The sequence below is a fragment of the Hyla sarda genome, chromosome 6 (assembly GCF_029499605.1).
Source record: "Hyla sarda isolate aHylSar1 chromosome 6, aHylSar1.hap1, whole genome shotgun sequence".
NCBI classification, from domain to species: domain Eukaryota; kingdom Metazoa; phylum Chordata; class Amphibia; order Anura; family Hylidae; genus Hyla; species Hyla sarda.
This window is the reverse complement of record NC_079194.1, coordinates 239,931,395-239,946,938: the sequence shown is the minus strand read 5'-3', so window position 1 is coordinate 239,946,938 and position 15,544 is coordinate 239,931,395. Positions and strand designations below refer to the sequence as shown.

The 15,544-nt window shown below is 48.0% G+C and overlaps 1 protein-coding gene across 7 annotated transcripts in view; it reads right to left on the bottom strand.

Moving 5' to 3' along the window:
• RAB3IL1 (RAB3A interacting protein like 1) overlaps positions 1-15,544 on the bottom strand; it is a 141,358-nt gene that overhangs the window by 113,494 nt on the left and 12,320 nt on the right. For 5 of the 7 annotated variants that reach the window (XM_056526776.1, XM_056526771.1, XM_056526775.1 and 2 more), the window contains exon 2: positions 7,963-8,083. The exons of 1 other annotated variant lie outside the window; for it this stretch is intronic. In XM_056526776.1, the coding sequence (XP_056382751.1) occupies positions 7,963-7,991 (29 nt within the window). In that variant the 5' untranslated portion in view covers positions 7,992-8,083. Of the gene's footprint in view, positions 1-7,962; positions 8,443-15,544 lie in introns of those variants that run through there. One more of the 7 variants, XM_056526772.1, reaches the window with a different exon arrangement.

The window sequence follows — 15,544 nt, the reverse complement described above, 5'->3', positions numbered from 1 at the left end:
ATCACATGACCCGCAGGTCCTGCTACGCTGAACGGGTAGGCATTTGAATTTATACATATTTATACTTATATTTATATGAACTTCTATACAAATACAAACTAACCAAGGGGTGACAAGAGGATAACTATAGAAGAGGGACCCCGACGTTCCTAGGGACTCTGACTATGGGGACCTCTACAAAAGTACAGTATGAAATACGGTTACGGGACACCACACAACTACGGACCTCTGTGTACCACCCGCAGACGGACGGCCTGGTAGAAAGGTTTAACCAAACATTAAAAAATATGTTAAAGTGGGTGGTGGCTAGAGATGGGAAAAATTGGGATCTTTTGCTGCCCTATCTCATGTTCGCAGTGCGAGAAGTGCCCCAGGCTTCTACTTGGTTCTCGCCCTTTGAACTGCTATAGGGCAGACATCCACGTGGTCTGTTAGACCTAGCTAAAGAAGCATGGGAACAACCACCCACGCCGCACAAAAGTGTAGTTGAATATGTCACTCAGTTGCAGGAATGGATGGAAACAGTGTTGCCCTTGGTTAGGGAACATATGGTAGCAGCTCAGCAAGCTCAGAGCAGAGTTTACAATCGGCAGACTCGGGTTCGGAATTTTAACCCGGGAGATCGGGTTCTTGTTCTGGTATCAGCGGTAGACAGCAAGTTTCTGGCTAGGTGGCAGGGTCCCTACGAAGTGATCAAAAAGGTAGGGGAGGTGACATACAGGGTACACCACCCCGGGCGAAGGAAGCCAGAGCAAGTGTACCATGTAAACTTGTTGAAATCCTGGAGAGATAGGGAGACTAGTGTGGATAACAGCCCCCAGCCAGGTTTGTTAGGGGTGGAGTTTCCCTTCCCTCAGTCTGGTGCAGTTGCCACAGTGAAAATTGCTGACAGCCTTTCCTCTGCACAGACTCAGGAGGCAAGGGAGTTCGTCAGTAGGAACACAGATGTGTTCTCGGACCTTCCTGGACGTACTTCTTTCATCCGCCATGACATAGTCACTGAACCCCAGGTAAAAATACAGTTGAAACCATACCGGGTACCTGAGTCACGGCGACAAGCCATCTCTGAAAAAGTACAGCAGATGTTAAAATTGGATGTCATCGAGGAGTCAAAAAGTGAGTGGGCCAGTCCAATAGTCTTAATACCGAAGCCAGACGGTGCGCTGCGGTTCTGTAACAATCTCCGCAAACTTAATGAGGTGTCCAAGTTTGATGCATATCCCATGCCCCGAGTTGATGAGCTTCTTGAAAGGCTAGGACAGGCTCGGTATTTGCAGGTGCCCTTGACGGAGGCTGCCAAAGAGAAAATAGCCTTTGTCACACCAGAAGGTTTATTTCAGTAGAAGGTGTTACCCTTTGGTGTACATGGTGCTCCCACTACGTTTCAAAGGCTAATGGATATTGTACTTCGGCCACATCGTCGGAATGCCTAAGCTTATCTGGACAATATCATCATCCACAGTACAGACTGGGAAAGTCACCTTCCAAAACAACAGGCAGTGGTAGACTACCTTAGGAAGGCCGGGTTAACTGCTAACCCCAAAAATGTGCCATAGGGTTGGAAGAGACAAATACCTGGGGTTTGTCATTGGGCGTGGAGTTGTCAAACCCCAGGTAAACAAAATAGAGGCCATCCGGAATTGGCCCCGAGCTGTCACTACCCGACAGGTGAAGTCATTTCTAGGAATGGTGGGTTACTATATGAAATTCATCCCCCATTTTACTACGGTGGCTGTGCCCATAACAGACCTCCTAAAGGGACGCAAGTCCGTAATGGTGCCCTGGAACGAACAGGCAGAGCAGGCCCTATATGTTTGTGACACCAGACTTCAAAAGGGAATTTGTGGTACAGACCTCTGAGGTAGGTCTTGGTAATGTACTCTCCCAAGAAGTCAATGGGACAGAGCATCCCGTTGTCTTTCTCAGCCGCAAACTGACCCCGGCCAAGACCATGTCTAGTATAGTGAGAGTCTCTCCACTATTATCTGTTGGGCAGGAAGTTTTGTCTTGTGACGAATCATTCCCCCCTTAAGTGGATGTGCCAGGCCAAGGACAAAAATGCCAGGGTCACCAGGTGGTTTCTGTCATTCCAGAATTTCAAGTTTAGGGTTGAACACAGAGTGGGTCGTTTGCTAGGCAACGCCGATGCCATATCACGAGTCCACTGTTGTGCCCCCTCAGGCTTGAACAAAGGGGGGGTATGTGAGAAGGTGAAAGGCATTGTGGTTCATGGGCGATATATGTCACCAAGGCTCCTGTGTCTGTGCTGTGATGGAGACTGACACTCTGGCCGTAATATAGCTGGAAGGCCAATCGGGACAGCTCTTACTGGGAATGATCAAGTGAAGGGTGGGGATCATACCCCACAATGCAGGCCGCCTTTTGGTGGCTTTATGACAAATACGTTTTTATTGGAGTTTGACAATAAAAATATAACAAGACAGTTTAAAACAATCTATTGCTTACACAGAAGACCTGAATGAGTAGGGGTACACAATTCCATGCAGGAGTGGCCAGCCGTCCCTAAAGAATAAATCGCAACCTCCATAAGGAAGCCGCTACCAGCACATCCCCATAAACACCATAACACTGCTCACAACAGCCACAACCATCAAAGGGATGCATTAATATAGAGGGAAGGAATAGCCCCCACTGCACTTATTAACCCCTTAAGGACTCAGGGTTTTTCCGTTTTTGCACTTTCGTTTTTTCCTCCTTACCTTTTAAAAATCATAACCCTTTCAATTCTCCACCTAAAAATCCATATTATGGCTTATTTTTTGCGTCACAAATTCTACTTTGCAGTGACATTAGTCATTTTACCCAAAAATGCACGGCGAAACGGAAAAAAAAATCATTGTGCGACAAAATCGAAGAAAAAACGCAATTTTGTAACTTTTGGTGGCTTCCGTTTCTACGCAGTGCATATTTCGGTAAAAATTACACCTTATCATTATTCTGTAGGTCCATACGGTTAAAATGATACCCTACTTATATAGGTTTGATTTTGTCGCATTTCTGGAAAAAATCATAACTACATGCAGGAAAATTTATACGTTTAAAAATGTCATCTTCTGACCCCTATAACTTTTTTATTTTTCCACGTACAGGGAGGTATGAGGACTAATTTTTTGTGCCGTGATCTGAAGTTTTTATCGGTATGATTTTTGTTTTGATCAGACTTTTTGATCACTTTTTATTCATTTTTTAATGGTATAAAAAGTGACCAAAAGTGACTTTGGAATTTTTTGGCGCATACGCCATTGACTGTGCGGTTTAATTAATTATATATTTTTATAGTTCGGACATTTACGCACGCGGCGATACCACATATGTTTACTTTTATTTTTTTTTACACTGTTTTATTTTTTTTATGGGAAAAGGGGGGTGATTCAAACTTTTATTAGGGAAGGGGTTAAATGACCTTTATTAACACTTTTTTTTTACATTTTTTTTGCAGTGTTATAGGTCCCATAGGGACCTATAACACTGCACACACTGATCTTTTACACAGATCACAGGCGTGTATTAACACGCCTGTGATCAGTGTTATCGGCGCTTGACTGCTCCTGCCTGGATCTCAGGCACGGAGCAGTCATTCGCCGATCGGATACCGAGGAGGCATGTAAGGGCCCTCCCGGTGTCCTGTCAGCTGTTCGGGACGCCGCGATTTCACCACGGCGGTCCCGAACAGCCCGACTGAGCAGCCGGGTCACTTTCATTTTAGAAGTGGCGGTCTGCTTTGACCGCCGCTTCTAAAGGGTTAATACCGCACATCGCCGCTATCTGCGATGTGTGGTATTAGCCGCGGGTCCCGGCCGTTGATGAGCGCCGGGACTAACGCGATATGATGCGGGATCGCGGCGCGATCCCGCTTCATATCGCGGGAGCTGGCGCAGGACGTAAATATACATCCTGCGTCGTTAAGGGGTTAAACACCAGCTCAAAATATCCCCTTATTACCCAATCATGCCGGTTACAATAACACCAATAGATGTACAGTAAAAGGAATACAAGACAAAAGAAAGAAGCAAAGTCGAAGAACACAATAAGAGAAGAGTTCATTAGGACAAACAGGTAGGAAAAGTAAGAAAAGAATAAGAAAAAAAAGAATAAGAAAGTCAGGAGGAGGGGAGGCGGGGGAACGGGTAAGGAAGGGAGGGAGGGAAGAGAAGCCACCATGGAAAGGACATATGAACTAACATAACCAAGTTAGAAATTCTGTCGATTCCCTATTACTGTCTCAGGAGGCCCAGACCGCCGTAAAGACATCCAATTTGTCATTATCAGTAGCTACCATCTCCTCCATTTTACGAATCCTATTTATCGTTTCTACCAGCTCGACTCTCGTGGGCGTCACCATAGTCTTCCAGTGGCGAGGGATAACCGCTCTTGCAGCACCAAGAAAGGGCCTCAGGAGACCCTTCTTTGCCCCAGACAATGAGCCAGGCAATAGAGAGAGAAGAGTTATGGCGGGGTCAGGAGAGATCGAGCCCGAGGAAACCCTATTGTACAAATCAAACACCTCGTCCCAGAAGGAATGGATTATAGGGCAATCCCACCAGGTATGAAGGTAAGAACCCACTCCCTGACCACAACGCCAACATGTCGCCGGTACCGTAGGGAAAATCCTATGTAAGTGGCCAGGACATCTATACCACCGACATAGAACCTTGAAATTACGCTCCTGTATCCTAGAGGAAAGAGAAGCCCTGTGTGTCAGAGTAAAAATCTTAACTATCTCTGAGTCAGAGAAAACAAGATCCAGATCCGTCTCCCATCGAGCAATAAAGTCTGGTTTCATCGGGTCGTCTACTGTACTTCGCAGCATCACGTAGACTGAGGAAATTGTATGTATAGGTGAAGAGGAAAGAGTGCACAGAGTCTCAAAACCAGTCAGTGATCTATGTAATTGTGAGTTCGGATGCAGGGATAGGTAGTATGACCGAAGGCGCTCATAGGTGAACCATGAACCAGGAGAGTCAATATTGAGGGAAGCCAGGGGGACCAGGGTAGAGGAGGTGGTCACCACACGCAATCTGGGAAAGGAAGCAGCGGAACAGGACAATAAGGCAAGGACTGCCGAGTCATGACCAAGAGCCGGATTACTAAACAGAGGAGTGAGGGGTCCAGGGCGGGATAAAATGTCTGAGGTATGTAGGATGGAGTCCCACACCGGCAAAAGAAGGCATGTGAGAAAAGGAAGAGCAACACTAGAAGGTCTAGACCCCGGAGGCAACCAGGGAAGAGCAGCAGGATGTATCGGAGAAAAATCAATTTCCAGAGCTACCCATTGTTTGGAGGAGGCATGATGGCAGAAATCCAGTATGCGAGAGCAAATCACCGCCTTATAATAAAGACGGAAGTCTGGGAGTCCCGCGCCTCCCCTCTCCCGGTTCCGTATCAGGATCTGATAACGTAATCTAGGACCACCCACGGACCAAATGAATCTGGGTATCATGGAGCGGAGCCTGGAGAAGAAGGACACCAGAATCCGAAAGGGCAGTATCTGCATAAGATATAGTAAACATGGTAAAACATCCATCTTGACAACTGCCATCCTGCCAAACCATGAGAGCGTGAGCTTGCCCCAGGAGGAGAAGTCCCATTCCAGTGAGCACAGTAAGGGGAGATAATTAATATGGAACAAGGAGGAAAGATCAGGTCCCAATTGTATGCCTAAATACGTAATTGTGTTGTGTGGAGTTTTGAAGGGAAATTGGGAGGTGAGCTCAGTAAAGACATTTTGGGGCATGGAGATGTTGAGAAGTTCCGATTTATGTGAGTTAATCTTGAAATTACTCAAAGTACCATAGTCTGCGAACTCGGAAAGAATAACAGGGATGGAAATACGAGGGGAGGAAACATATGACAGTATGTCGTCAGCAAAAAGCAGCAGCTTATAAGTGGAGGAACGGAAGGAGAGACCCCTGATGGAGTCGTTCTGTCTCAATGCCACAGCCAAATATTCCATCGCAATCACATAAAGAAGCGGGGATAGGGGGCAACCCTGCCATGTCCCATTTCTAACATCAAACAGGGCCGACAGCACACCATTCACCTTAACTTGGGCTGTTGCACCTCCATAAAGGGCCAGGATATGGTTGTGAAACCTAGGTCCCTTCCCCATATGGGCCAAAGCCAGATCCAGAAACTCCCAACCTACTCTATCGAAGGCCTTTTCAGCGTCTATAGAAAGAAGGCAAAGGGGAAGGCCTTTGGATTTGGCTGCAGCAATGAGAGAGAACGACTTCAAGGTATTATCCCTAGCTTTGCGGCCCATGACAAAGCCCACTTGATCAGTATGTATAAGTGAGGGTAGTAAGGGGCCTAAACGTAAGGCCAAGATCTTAGAGTACAATTTGAGATCTATATTAAGGAGCAAAATGGGTCGATAATTACTTATTTAATTTATTAATTTAATTTATTAGGTTTCAGGAGCACCGTGATATGGGCAGCTAGAGCCTGAGGAGGCAAGCGAGCACCATCACTTATAGAATTAAAAAATCGTAATAAAGGAGGAGCTACCATGCCAAAGAACAGTTTACAAAATCGAGCCATAAACCCATCGGTTCCCGGACTCTTACTGTTTTTCAAAACTTTGATGGCGTCGGTCACCTCCCCAAGCTCCAGCGGCCACTCCAGATGCTCCCAAGATGAGGAGGACAGAGCAGGAAGACTATGGCGGTCTAAGTAGGAATTAGTTTTATCATGCAAAGCAGAAACAGGGAGATCCGAATATCTACCCTTGATATTATATAAGGATTGATAATAGGTTCAGAACTCTTCAATAGTGTTGAGCGGCATAGGCCATATTCGAATTCGCGATATTTTGCGAATATATGGACGAATATTCGTCATATATTCGCTAAATTCACATATTCGTAATATTCGCGTTTTATTTCCGTATATGCAAAAATTTGCATATATAAAATTTGCATATGCGAAAATTAACATATGCAAATTTTCGCATATGCGAAAATGCACACGCCAGTCTCACACAGTAGTATTAGAGCCTTCTTTACACCACACAAGCTGGAAGCAGAGAGGGGTGATCACTGTGATGTGTACTGTAATAAAAAAAAAACGAATATTCGTAATTACGAATATATAGTGCTATATTCACGAATATTCGTGAATTCGCGAATATGCGATATTCGCAAATAAAATTCGTATTGCGAATATTCGCGAGCAACACTACTCTTCAACAATCTGCGGTGTTGAGTGTAATTTGCCGGACGTGGGAGATGTCAGGGATAAGATGTAAGGGGTGGACAATCGTGGGTGTAAAGCCCTGGACAGCCAGGAGCCAGCCTTGTCAGCGTACTCGTAGTATCCCCTATGCACCCTTTCCCTTAAGCAAAACGATCTCCTATCTAAACAAGTGAGTATCTGTTGTGGAACAAAGGAAAAATTTGGGCCCTAGTGGCATCATTATAAGATCTCTTATTTGATGATTCCAAGGAGGCTAGGAAGTCAAAGAGAGTACGTAATTGGCTAGCATGCTCTTTTTTGAGACGGGAGCCATGAGCTATAAATATGCCATGGACCGTACACTTCAACGCCTCCCATTGAGTAGGCCCCGAGGTAGCGTCGGAGGCATGGATTTCCAAAAATTCAGAGATCACTCTTTTGACTTCCTGCACACATAAAACATCCTTAAGAAGATGATCATTTAGCCTCCAGGAGAACGCACGGGGAGCACTAGGAGATAATTGTACGCTGACAAGGACCGGGGCATGGCCTGACCATACTATCGGGGCAATAGTTGCGCGTGGGGAAAGAAAAAGGAGAGGATGGCTAAGGAACACCATATCTAGGCGACTATAGGATTTATGGGCAGGTAAAAAAAGGTGAAGTCCCTAACCCCGGGATGAGTCGCGCGCCACACGTCCACCAACCGGCGATCAAGGAGTTCTTTCCTCAGTCTACGCAAAGCTGCAAAGGACAAAGATGACTTACCAGTGGATGTGTCCAAGAGAGGATCCCATTCCCAGTTGAAATCACCCCCCAAGATTATCTGCGAGGAGCCAGCAAATTCATCCAGAAGATGGAGGACCTTAGAGGCAAAGGAAACCTGTCCCTGGTTAGGAAAATAAACAGAGGCAACAGTGAATACATGGGAGGAATGAGAGAATTGGATAAACACATAGCGACCATGAGGGTCACATGATGATTTCAATACAGTAGGCTGGAAGGACCTATGAAAGGCTATAAACACCCCTTTATATTTAGAATCAGTAGACATTGAGTGAAACCATACTGGATATAACCGGTCATTAATCACCAGGCAACTAGTAGATAGAAAATGCGTTTCCTAAAAAAAGGCAATTAACACCTTTTGTTTATGTAGGTACCTAGATATTTGGCGTCGCTTTTCAGGGACATTCAGACCCTTCACATTAAACGAACAGATAGATAATGTATCCATGGTGGTTCACCAAGGGTCAGGGGGACAGGGAGGATAGGGAGGGGCAGAAAAGGGGTAAAATGGAAGGGTAAGAGAAGGGAAGAGGAGAAAGAGAAGAGACAAACCAAGAGAGAAGATAAGAGAGAAAGAAAGGAAGGACCGAAACAAGAGAAATAAACATATACGAAAAAACATAAAAGTTTTGGTAACAGCACTAACAGTGAACAGAATACTAGCCACTAGGAGAGCAGCATAAGGTGGTATCCCACCCACCGCCGGCTTCTTGGCAGGGCAATACCAGCCCATCTCAGCCCAAGGTAAAGGCAATCCAAGGTATGACCAAACAAGCAGTCAGAAACTATAAATCCCCCCAATTACCCACCAGATGGCGGAAGATTGCCGTCTTGCCTTGGTATCGAACGATCAGTTGAAATGGGAAGTGTTAGGATTCGGCAGGCTGGATGTGGATCCTCTGTGTCAGCGAGGGATTGGCATGGACCGTACCGGTGGACCGGTTCCAGGTTGCTACTGGTATTCACCAGAGCCCGCCGCAAAGCGGGATGGTATTGCTGCGGCGGTAGCAACCAGGTCGTATCCACCAGCAACGGCTCAACCTCGCTGACTGCTGAGAAGAAGTGGGACAGAAGGACTAGACAGAGGCGAGGTCAGACGTAGCAGAAGGTCAGGGCAGGCGGCAAGGTTCGTAGTCAATGGTGATAGCAGAAGGTCGGGAAACACTGGTAGGGCAAACACTGGAAACGCTTTCTCAAGGCACAAGGGCAACAAGATCCGGCAAAGCAGGGAAGGGGATGTGAGGTTATATGGACGTGGAGCAGGTGGAAGCTAATTAGACTGATTGGGCCAGGCACCAATCATTGGTGCACTGGCCCTTTAAATCTTAGAGAGCTGGTGCGCGCGCGCCCTAAGGAGCGGAGCCGCGCGCGCCAGGACGTAACAGCCGGGGACCGGGACAAGTAGGTGGATTGGGATGCGATTCGCAAGCGGGCGCATCCCGCTATGCGAACCGCATCCCCGTCGGCAATGTCAGTGCAGCGCTCCCGGTCAGCGGGTCTGACCGGGGCGCTGCAGAGAGGGGAACGCCGCGAGCGCTCCGGGGAGGAGCAGGGACCCGGAGCACTCGGCGTAACAGGAAGCCCCATCTATAGGGGATCTCCTTCTCCCGCAACAGGTCTAAGATGGGTTTCACGGCGCGGCGAAGCTGCAGAGTGCGTCTAGCTAAATCCGGCAGGAGAGTCACAGTTGCACCATCCAGCTCAATTGGTCCATGCGATCGTACTGTGGACATGATCCTATCCTTTTCTTTGTAAAAATGGACCTGACAGATCACATCCCAAAAGGGCGCATTTTCAGGGGGTTTTGCACCCAGAGAGCGATGGATACGGTCCAGCTCAATGGAGGAGGGTGCATCCAGGCCCAACAACATGCCAAATACCTTCTGAGCTGTGCTGTCTAAATCAGGCGGTAATACAGAAATTAGGTGGTAATACAGTCTCAGGTATGCCCCGCAGTCTAATATTGTTCCGCCTATGGCGGTTTTCAATGTCTTCCTGTTGATACATAAGATCCGAGATCTTAGCAGCATGGTCTTGCAGGACCTGCTGGTGATAGTCCATTCTGTCACCAAGAGCCTCCTGGTGTTTCTCAATGTCTTCTATATACTGTCCCAGCTGCCGCATGTCCCTTTTAATGGAGTCCATTTCCCTCTTATAACTGGCCTCCAGTCTATGTACACATTTATCAAAGTCCTTTTTAGTAGGTAAAGCTTTTAAATAAGATTTGAGGTCCCACTCACCCTCCTCGTCAGTTTCGTCGGAGTGGGAGCTGCGGGAGACATGGGAGAGAGCAGGCGAAGGGGGACATGCGCGCGTAGCCGAGCGCTGTGAAGACCGCGCGCCTGCAGCCGCCGCCATCTTAGGCCTCGGAGAGCCGCTTCTGTCTGACCACTGGCTGCCGAAATAGTGAGCGATGGAGCCGCCGTTGGGAGGTATGAAGATAGCCTGTTTCTTCCCCCGCTTGTTAGGCATCAAATGGGTCTGGATAAGGCGTTGCCGGAGCCCGGTAAGTGCTGTTGCAGTGAGTCAGGGGACGGAGCCGAGGAGAAGTGCGTCTTCACGCTGCCATGAGCAAGCCACGCCCCCTTTTGGTGGCTTTAAAGGCAACCTGCTTCACCAGCTGAGGGGAATTTGCTAGTTGCAGCTCACAGTGCCAGAGAGAGCTGAATGTGGAGTTCTTCCCTGAGAGGTTGGAAGCTGGTCAGCTAACTGCCTCGAAGCTTGGAAAAGACTTGCATGATGCTGCATGGCATGGACTCAGGTGTGAACATACACCAAGGAAATACAGGTGGACTTTTGTTACGTTTTCCTTTGTTCTGCATTTAAAGACTGTTTGACAATTGTGAATAAAACACTGAACATTGATTTGAAAAGTACTGTTTCCTTGCCTCTATGTAAATAAAAATACACAGCACTCCAAAAACTGTGAAAAATCAACATGAATACGTTTATTGCATCACATGCCAAACAAAAGTGACATTTCTTCTCCCTCCTGGAACCTTTTTCAAGCTGGATGAAGCCCTTGGATCTGTGAGCACCTGTTGTCCTGTGTGACGCTGCTTCCTTGTGACTTTTCCATCTATATAAATATATTTTATTACTTGGGTTTCCTTGTTTTTTGTGTCGATACATTCTCTATCAATGTATATAGAAAGACAAGTAATTTAGGGCAAAAAGTCCTTAGTAGATGTCAGGTGGATTCTGGCCCCAAGACGTCAGAAGCAGATTCTTAGAGTCCTGTAAGTTGTGAGGTGCGGCCTCAATGGGTCCGACTTGTTTCACCATTACATTCCCGCCACTGATGACCCTGTATAATGCTATGCAAAAGGCACAGCATTATACAGTGGAGGCAACTTAATGATCGCATATAATTGTCCCCAATGGTGACTTAAAAAATGAAAAATAAAAAGTTATGTAAAAGCCCCTCCACTAATAAAATATAAAATCAACCGTCTTTTTCCATAAAAAAGAGAGAACAGAAAACCATTGACCAAGGGACATACCCGAGGTCACTAATCCCCTTATTCAATTCCCACTCCTAAAACATAGCTTTTAGGCTGGAACTCCACTGAGTTTTTTTTTTGCAAAAACGCCGTAAAAAACGGCAATTTTCCCGAACAGTTTTTTTTCAGCGAAAAAACGCCGCGTCCAGATGTTAGCTGCAAGTCAATAGAAAACTGCAAAATGCCAGATTCACTTGGCGTTTTTCAGTTTGCGTTTTTTTAATCCTTTTGGCGTTTTTCAGCAATTTCGGGCTCAGAGCCTGGATTTTCAAATCGCCCGACAAAACCTAGATTGGAGTTTTTTGCCCTGAAATCGTGGCGTTTTCATCCCATAGAAGTCTATGGGAGAGCAAAAACGCCAAGAAAAACGCCATGTCGGTTTTAAATTTTGCGTTTTCTTTTTGGGACTTTGGCGATCCATAAAAATTATAGAGATACCTTTTATATTTTTATTAAAATTTCGTAGGGTACCATAAAAAAAAAAATAATAAAAAAGATACAGTAGTGATGGAAAAAATTGTATCTAACGAAATGTATCTTTTGTATTACGAAATGTTTATTAATTTTTAAACAGGGATCAATTTATGTGGGCGGGTAAAGTACTAAAAATGTAGCCGACAATAATAAAAATGTAGTGTGTGTGTTTTTCACTTTATTTAAAAAAAAATTTTTAGGTAGTACTACTACTCCCAGCATGGAACACACTCAGGGCCGGACTGGCCTAGCGGGATACCGGGAAAATTACCTGTAGGCCGACCGCACAGTGGGCCGGTTTTCTGCACTACACCGGCCCGTGTGTGGCCACCCAGTGGCTGCTCACTCACACAAGGTGCCGACACTAAGTCAAGACCTTGTGTGAAGCGGCCACAGAGAGGCGGAGATATGAGCTGTGGGCTCCCAGCCCTGCCACTCAACCCAGTACCTGCGCATCCAGAGGCAGCAAGTAGTGCAGTGATTCCCAACCTTGATTTTTTTTTTTTTATTTCTCTCCCCGACAATGCAGGGGGGAGGGAAGTTACGCTGTGCTTGCGCCTGAGGCTGTAACAAGACCTGCGATGATGTCACCGTCATGTGATCAGTCACATGGAGGAGGAGGAATCACATGATCAGGGGCTGCTGTTCTAGGCTTCAGCGTACACCTACGTCCCCCAGTGTCCCTTAGCTTCCCCCTCCCCCCTGCGGCCCAAGAGGGGAAGTATGCGAAAGCTGCGCCGGGCCGGTGTAGTGACCCGTGCCCCAGTGTCCCCCTCTCCCCTGCGGCGCAGTGAATAATTGCCCTGCCGGAGTCGGTGCCCTGCCAGAGATTGGAAGAACAGGGAAGAAAAAGGGCTTGCTTGAGGTACTATACCATATCCATTCTCCCCCCCCCCTCAGCCATGTGCATCCCCCCCCTCAGCCATGTGCATCCCCCCCTCACCCATGTGCATCCCCCCTCACCCATGTGCATCCCCCCTCACCCATGTGCATCCCCCTCACCCATGTGCATCCCCCCCTCACCCATGTGCATCCCCCTCACCCTTGTGCATCCCCCCTCACCCATGTGCATCCCCCCTCACCCATGTGTATTCCCCCTCACCCATGTGCATCCCCTTCTCCCATGTGCACCCCCTCTCACCCATGTGCATCCCCCCCTCTCACCCATGTGCATCCCCCCTCACCCATGTGCATCCCCCTCACCCATGTCCACCCCCCCCTCACCCATGTCCACCCCCCTCTCACCCATGTCATCCCCCCCTCACCCATGTGCATCCCCCCTCTCACCCATGTTCACCCCTCATTGTCCACCGCTCTGACCACATACTTGTCACCCATGTACACCCCTCTGTCCCTTTGTCACCCCTGTTACCACCTTGTCACTCCTGTCCACCCCTCTGTCACCCATGTACATCCCTTTACACCCCTCTGTCACCCATGTACACCCCTCTACACCCCTCTGCCACCCATTTACACCCCTCTGCCACCCATGTACACCCCTCTGCCACCCATGTACACTCCTCTACACCCCTCTGCCACCCATGTACACTCCTCTACACCCCTCTGTCACCCATGTACACTCCTCTACACCCCTCTGTCACCCATGTACACTCCTCTACACCCCTCTGTCACCCATGTACACTCCCCTATACCCCTCTGTCACCCATGTACACTCCCCTATACCCCTCTGTCACCCATGTACACTCCTCTACACCCCTCTGCTACCCATGTACACCCCTCTACACTCCTCTGCCACCCATGTACACTCCTCTATACCCCTCTGTCACCCATGTACACTCCCCTACACCCCTCTGCAACCCATGTACACCCCTTTACACCCTTCTGCAACCCATGTACACCCCTCTACACTCCTCTGCCACCCATGTACACTCCTCTATACCCCTCTGTCACCCATGTATACCCCTCTGTCACCCATGTATACCCCTCTACACCCCTGTGTCACCCATGTACAAATACCTCTACACCCCTCTGCAACCCATGTACACCCCTTTACACCCCTCTGCAACCCATGTACACCCATTTACACCCCTCTGCCACCCATGTACACCCCTTTATACCCCTCTGCCACCCATGTACACTCCTCTACACCCCTCTGTCACCCATGTACACTCCTCTATACCCCTCTGTCACCCATGTACACTCCTTTACACCCATCTGTCACCCATATACACTCCTCTCTACCCCTCTGTCACCCATGTACACTACTCTACAACCCTCTGCCACCACTGTAAACCCGTCTATCACCCCCTACACCCCTCTGTCACCCCCATGTACTCCTCTACACACCTGTCTCCCATGAACACCCCTTTGTCACCCATGTACACCCCTCTGTCACCCCCATGTACACTCCTCTACACACCTGTCTCCCATGTACACCCCTTTATACCCCTCTGCCACCCATGTACACCGCTTTACACCCCTCTGCCACCCATGTACACTCCTTTACACCCCTCTGTCACTCCTCTACACACCTGTCTCCCATGTACACCCCCTCTGTTACCCCTTTACACCTATACGCCCCTGTATTCCTCTTCAATTGTAAAAGGGGAATCTGGAGGATGATGCTGGTAAAGTGCAGAGCCTAATAGATTTGTTTTGCAGGTTTAACGGTGAAGAGTTGTGGCTGGAAAAATGGTCAGGACGGTCCGGACCAGACAAATGACGCTGATCAGAGAAGACGTCATTGGTGAGTTGCTGTATGAAGCAGCACTTTAAACTACATACGCACTGATAAATAGATATTGGAATTTGTGTGCATTGTGGCTTTTAAAAAAAATATATTATTATTATTATAATTTTTTGCTCGTCAACTTCGGTCAGGGTGCCCCGCGAAAAAAAAAATTCCGGAGGGGTGCCCCGAGCCAAAAAAGGTTGGGAAACACTGTACTAGACACTAGGCTCCTCCGTAAATATCCTTGTGTGGCAGTAGGGCTGGGCGGTATACCGGTTCATAACAAAATTTTTAGGCTGCACGATATGAATTTTTCCCTTACCGCAATACCGGTTTGGCTTCTCCCCCTTGGGAATGAATTATCAGCCCAGCGCTGCGCTGTCCCCACCTCTGGGAACTAATCACATGTGACCCGCGAGCGCTGTTCTGCTCCCACCACCAAATCATGTTACCCGCCAGCGCTGTTCTGCTCCCCCCCAATTAATTATCAGCCCAGCGGGGTACTACTCACATATGTCACCCGCAAGCACTGACCTCCTCTTTGTTGCGGGCCGACACCGGCGCTGGAACTCTATACTGTATGCCAGTGCTCTCCAACCTGCGGACCTCCAGATGTTGCAAAACTACAACTCCCAGCATGCCCGGACAGCCAACACTGTCCGGGCATGCTGGGAGTTGTAGTTTTGCAACAGCTGGAGGTCCGCAGGTTTGAGACCACTGCTGTACACTGTAAGAAGCCGGCTTCTTAGATGACAGTGGGCTCAGCCTATCACTGGCCGGGGCGGGATATCGCTGCGGCCGGTGATAGGCGGATGGCTGTCCGAAGTTCCCGTCCCCAGCGTAAGGCTGATGTAGGTAAGTTAAAGTTTATTTTCTTTATCTTTTGCAGCCT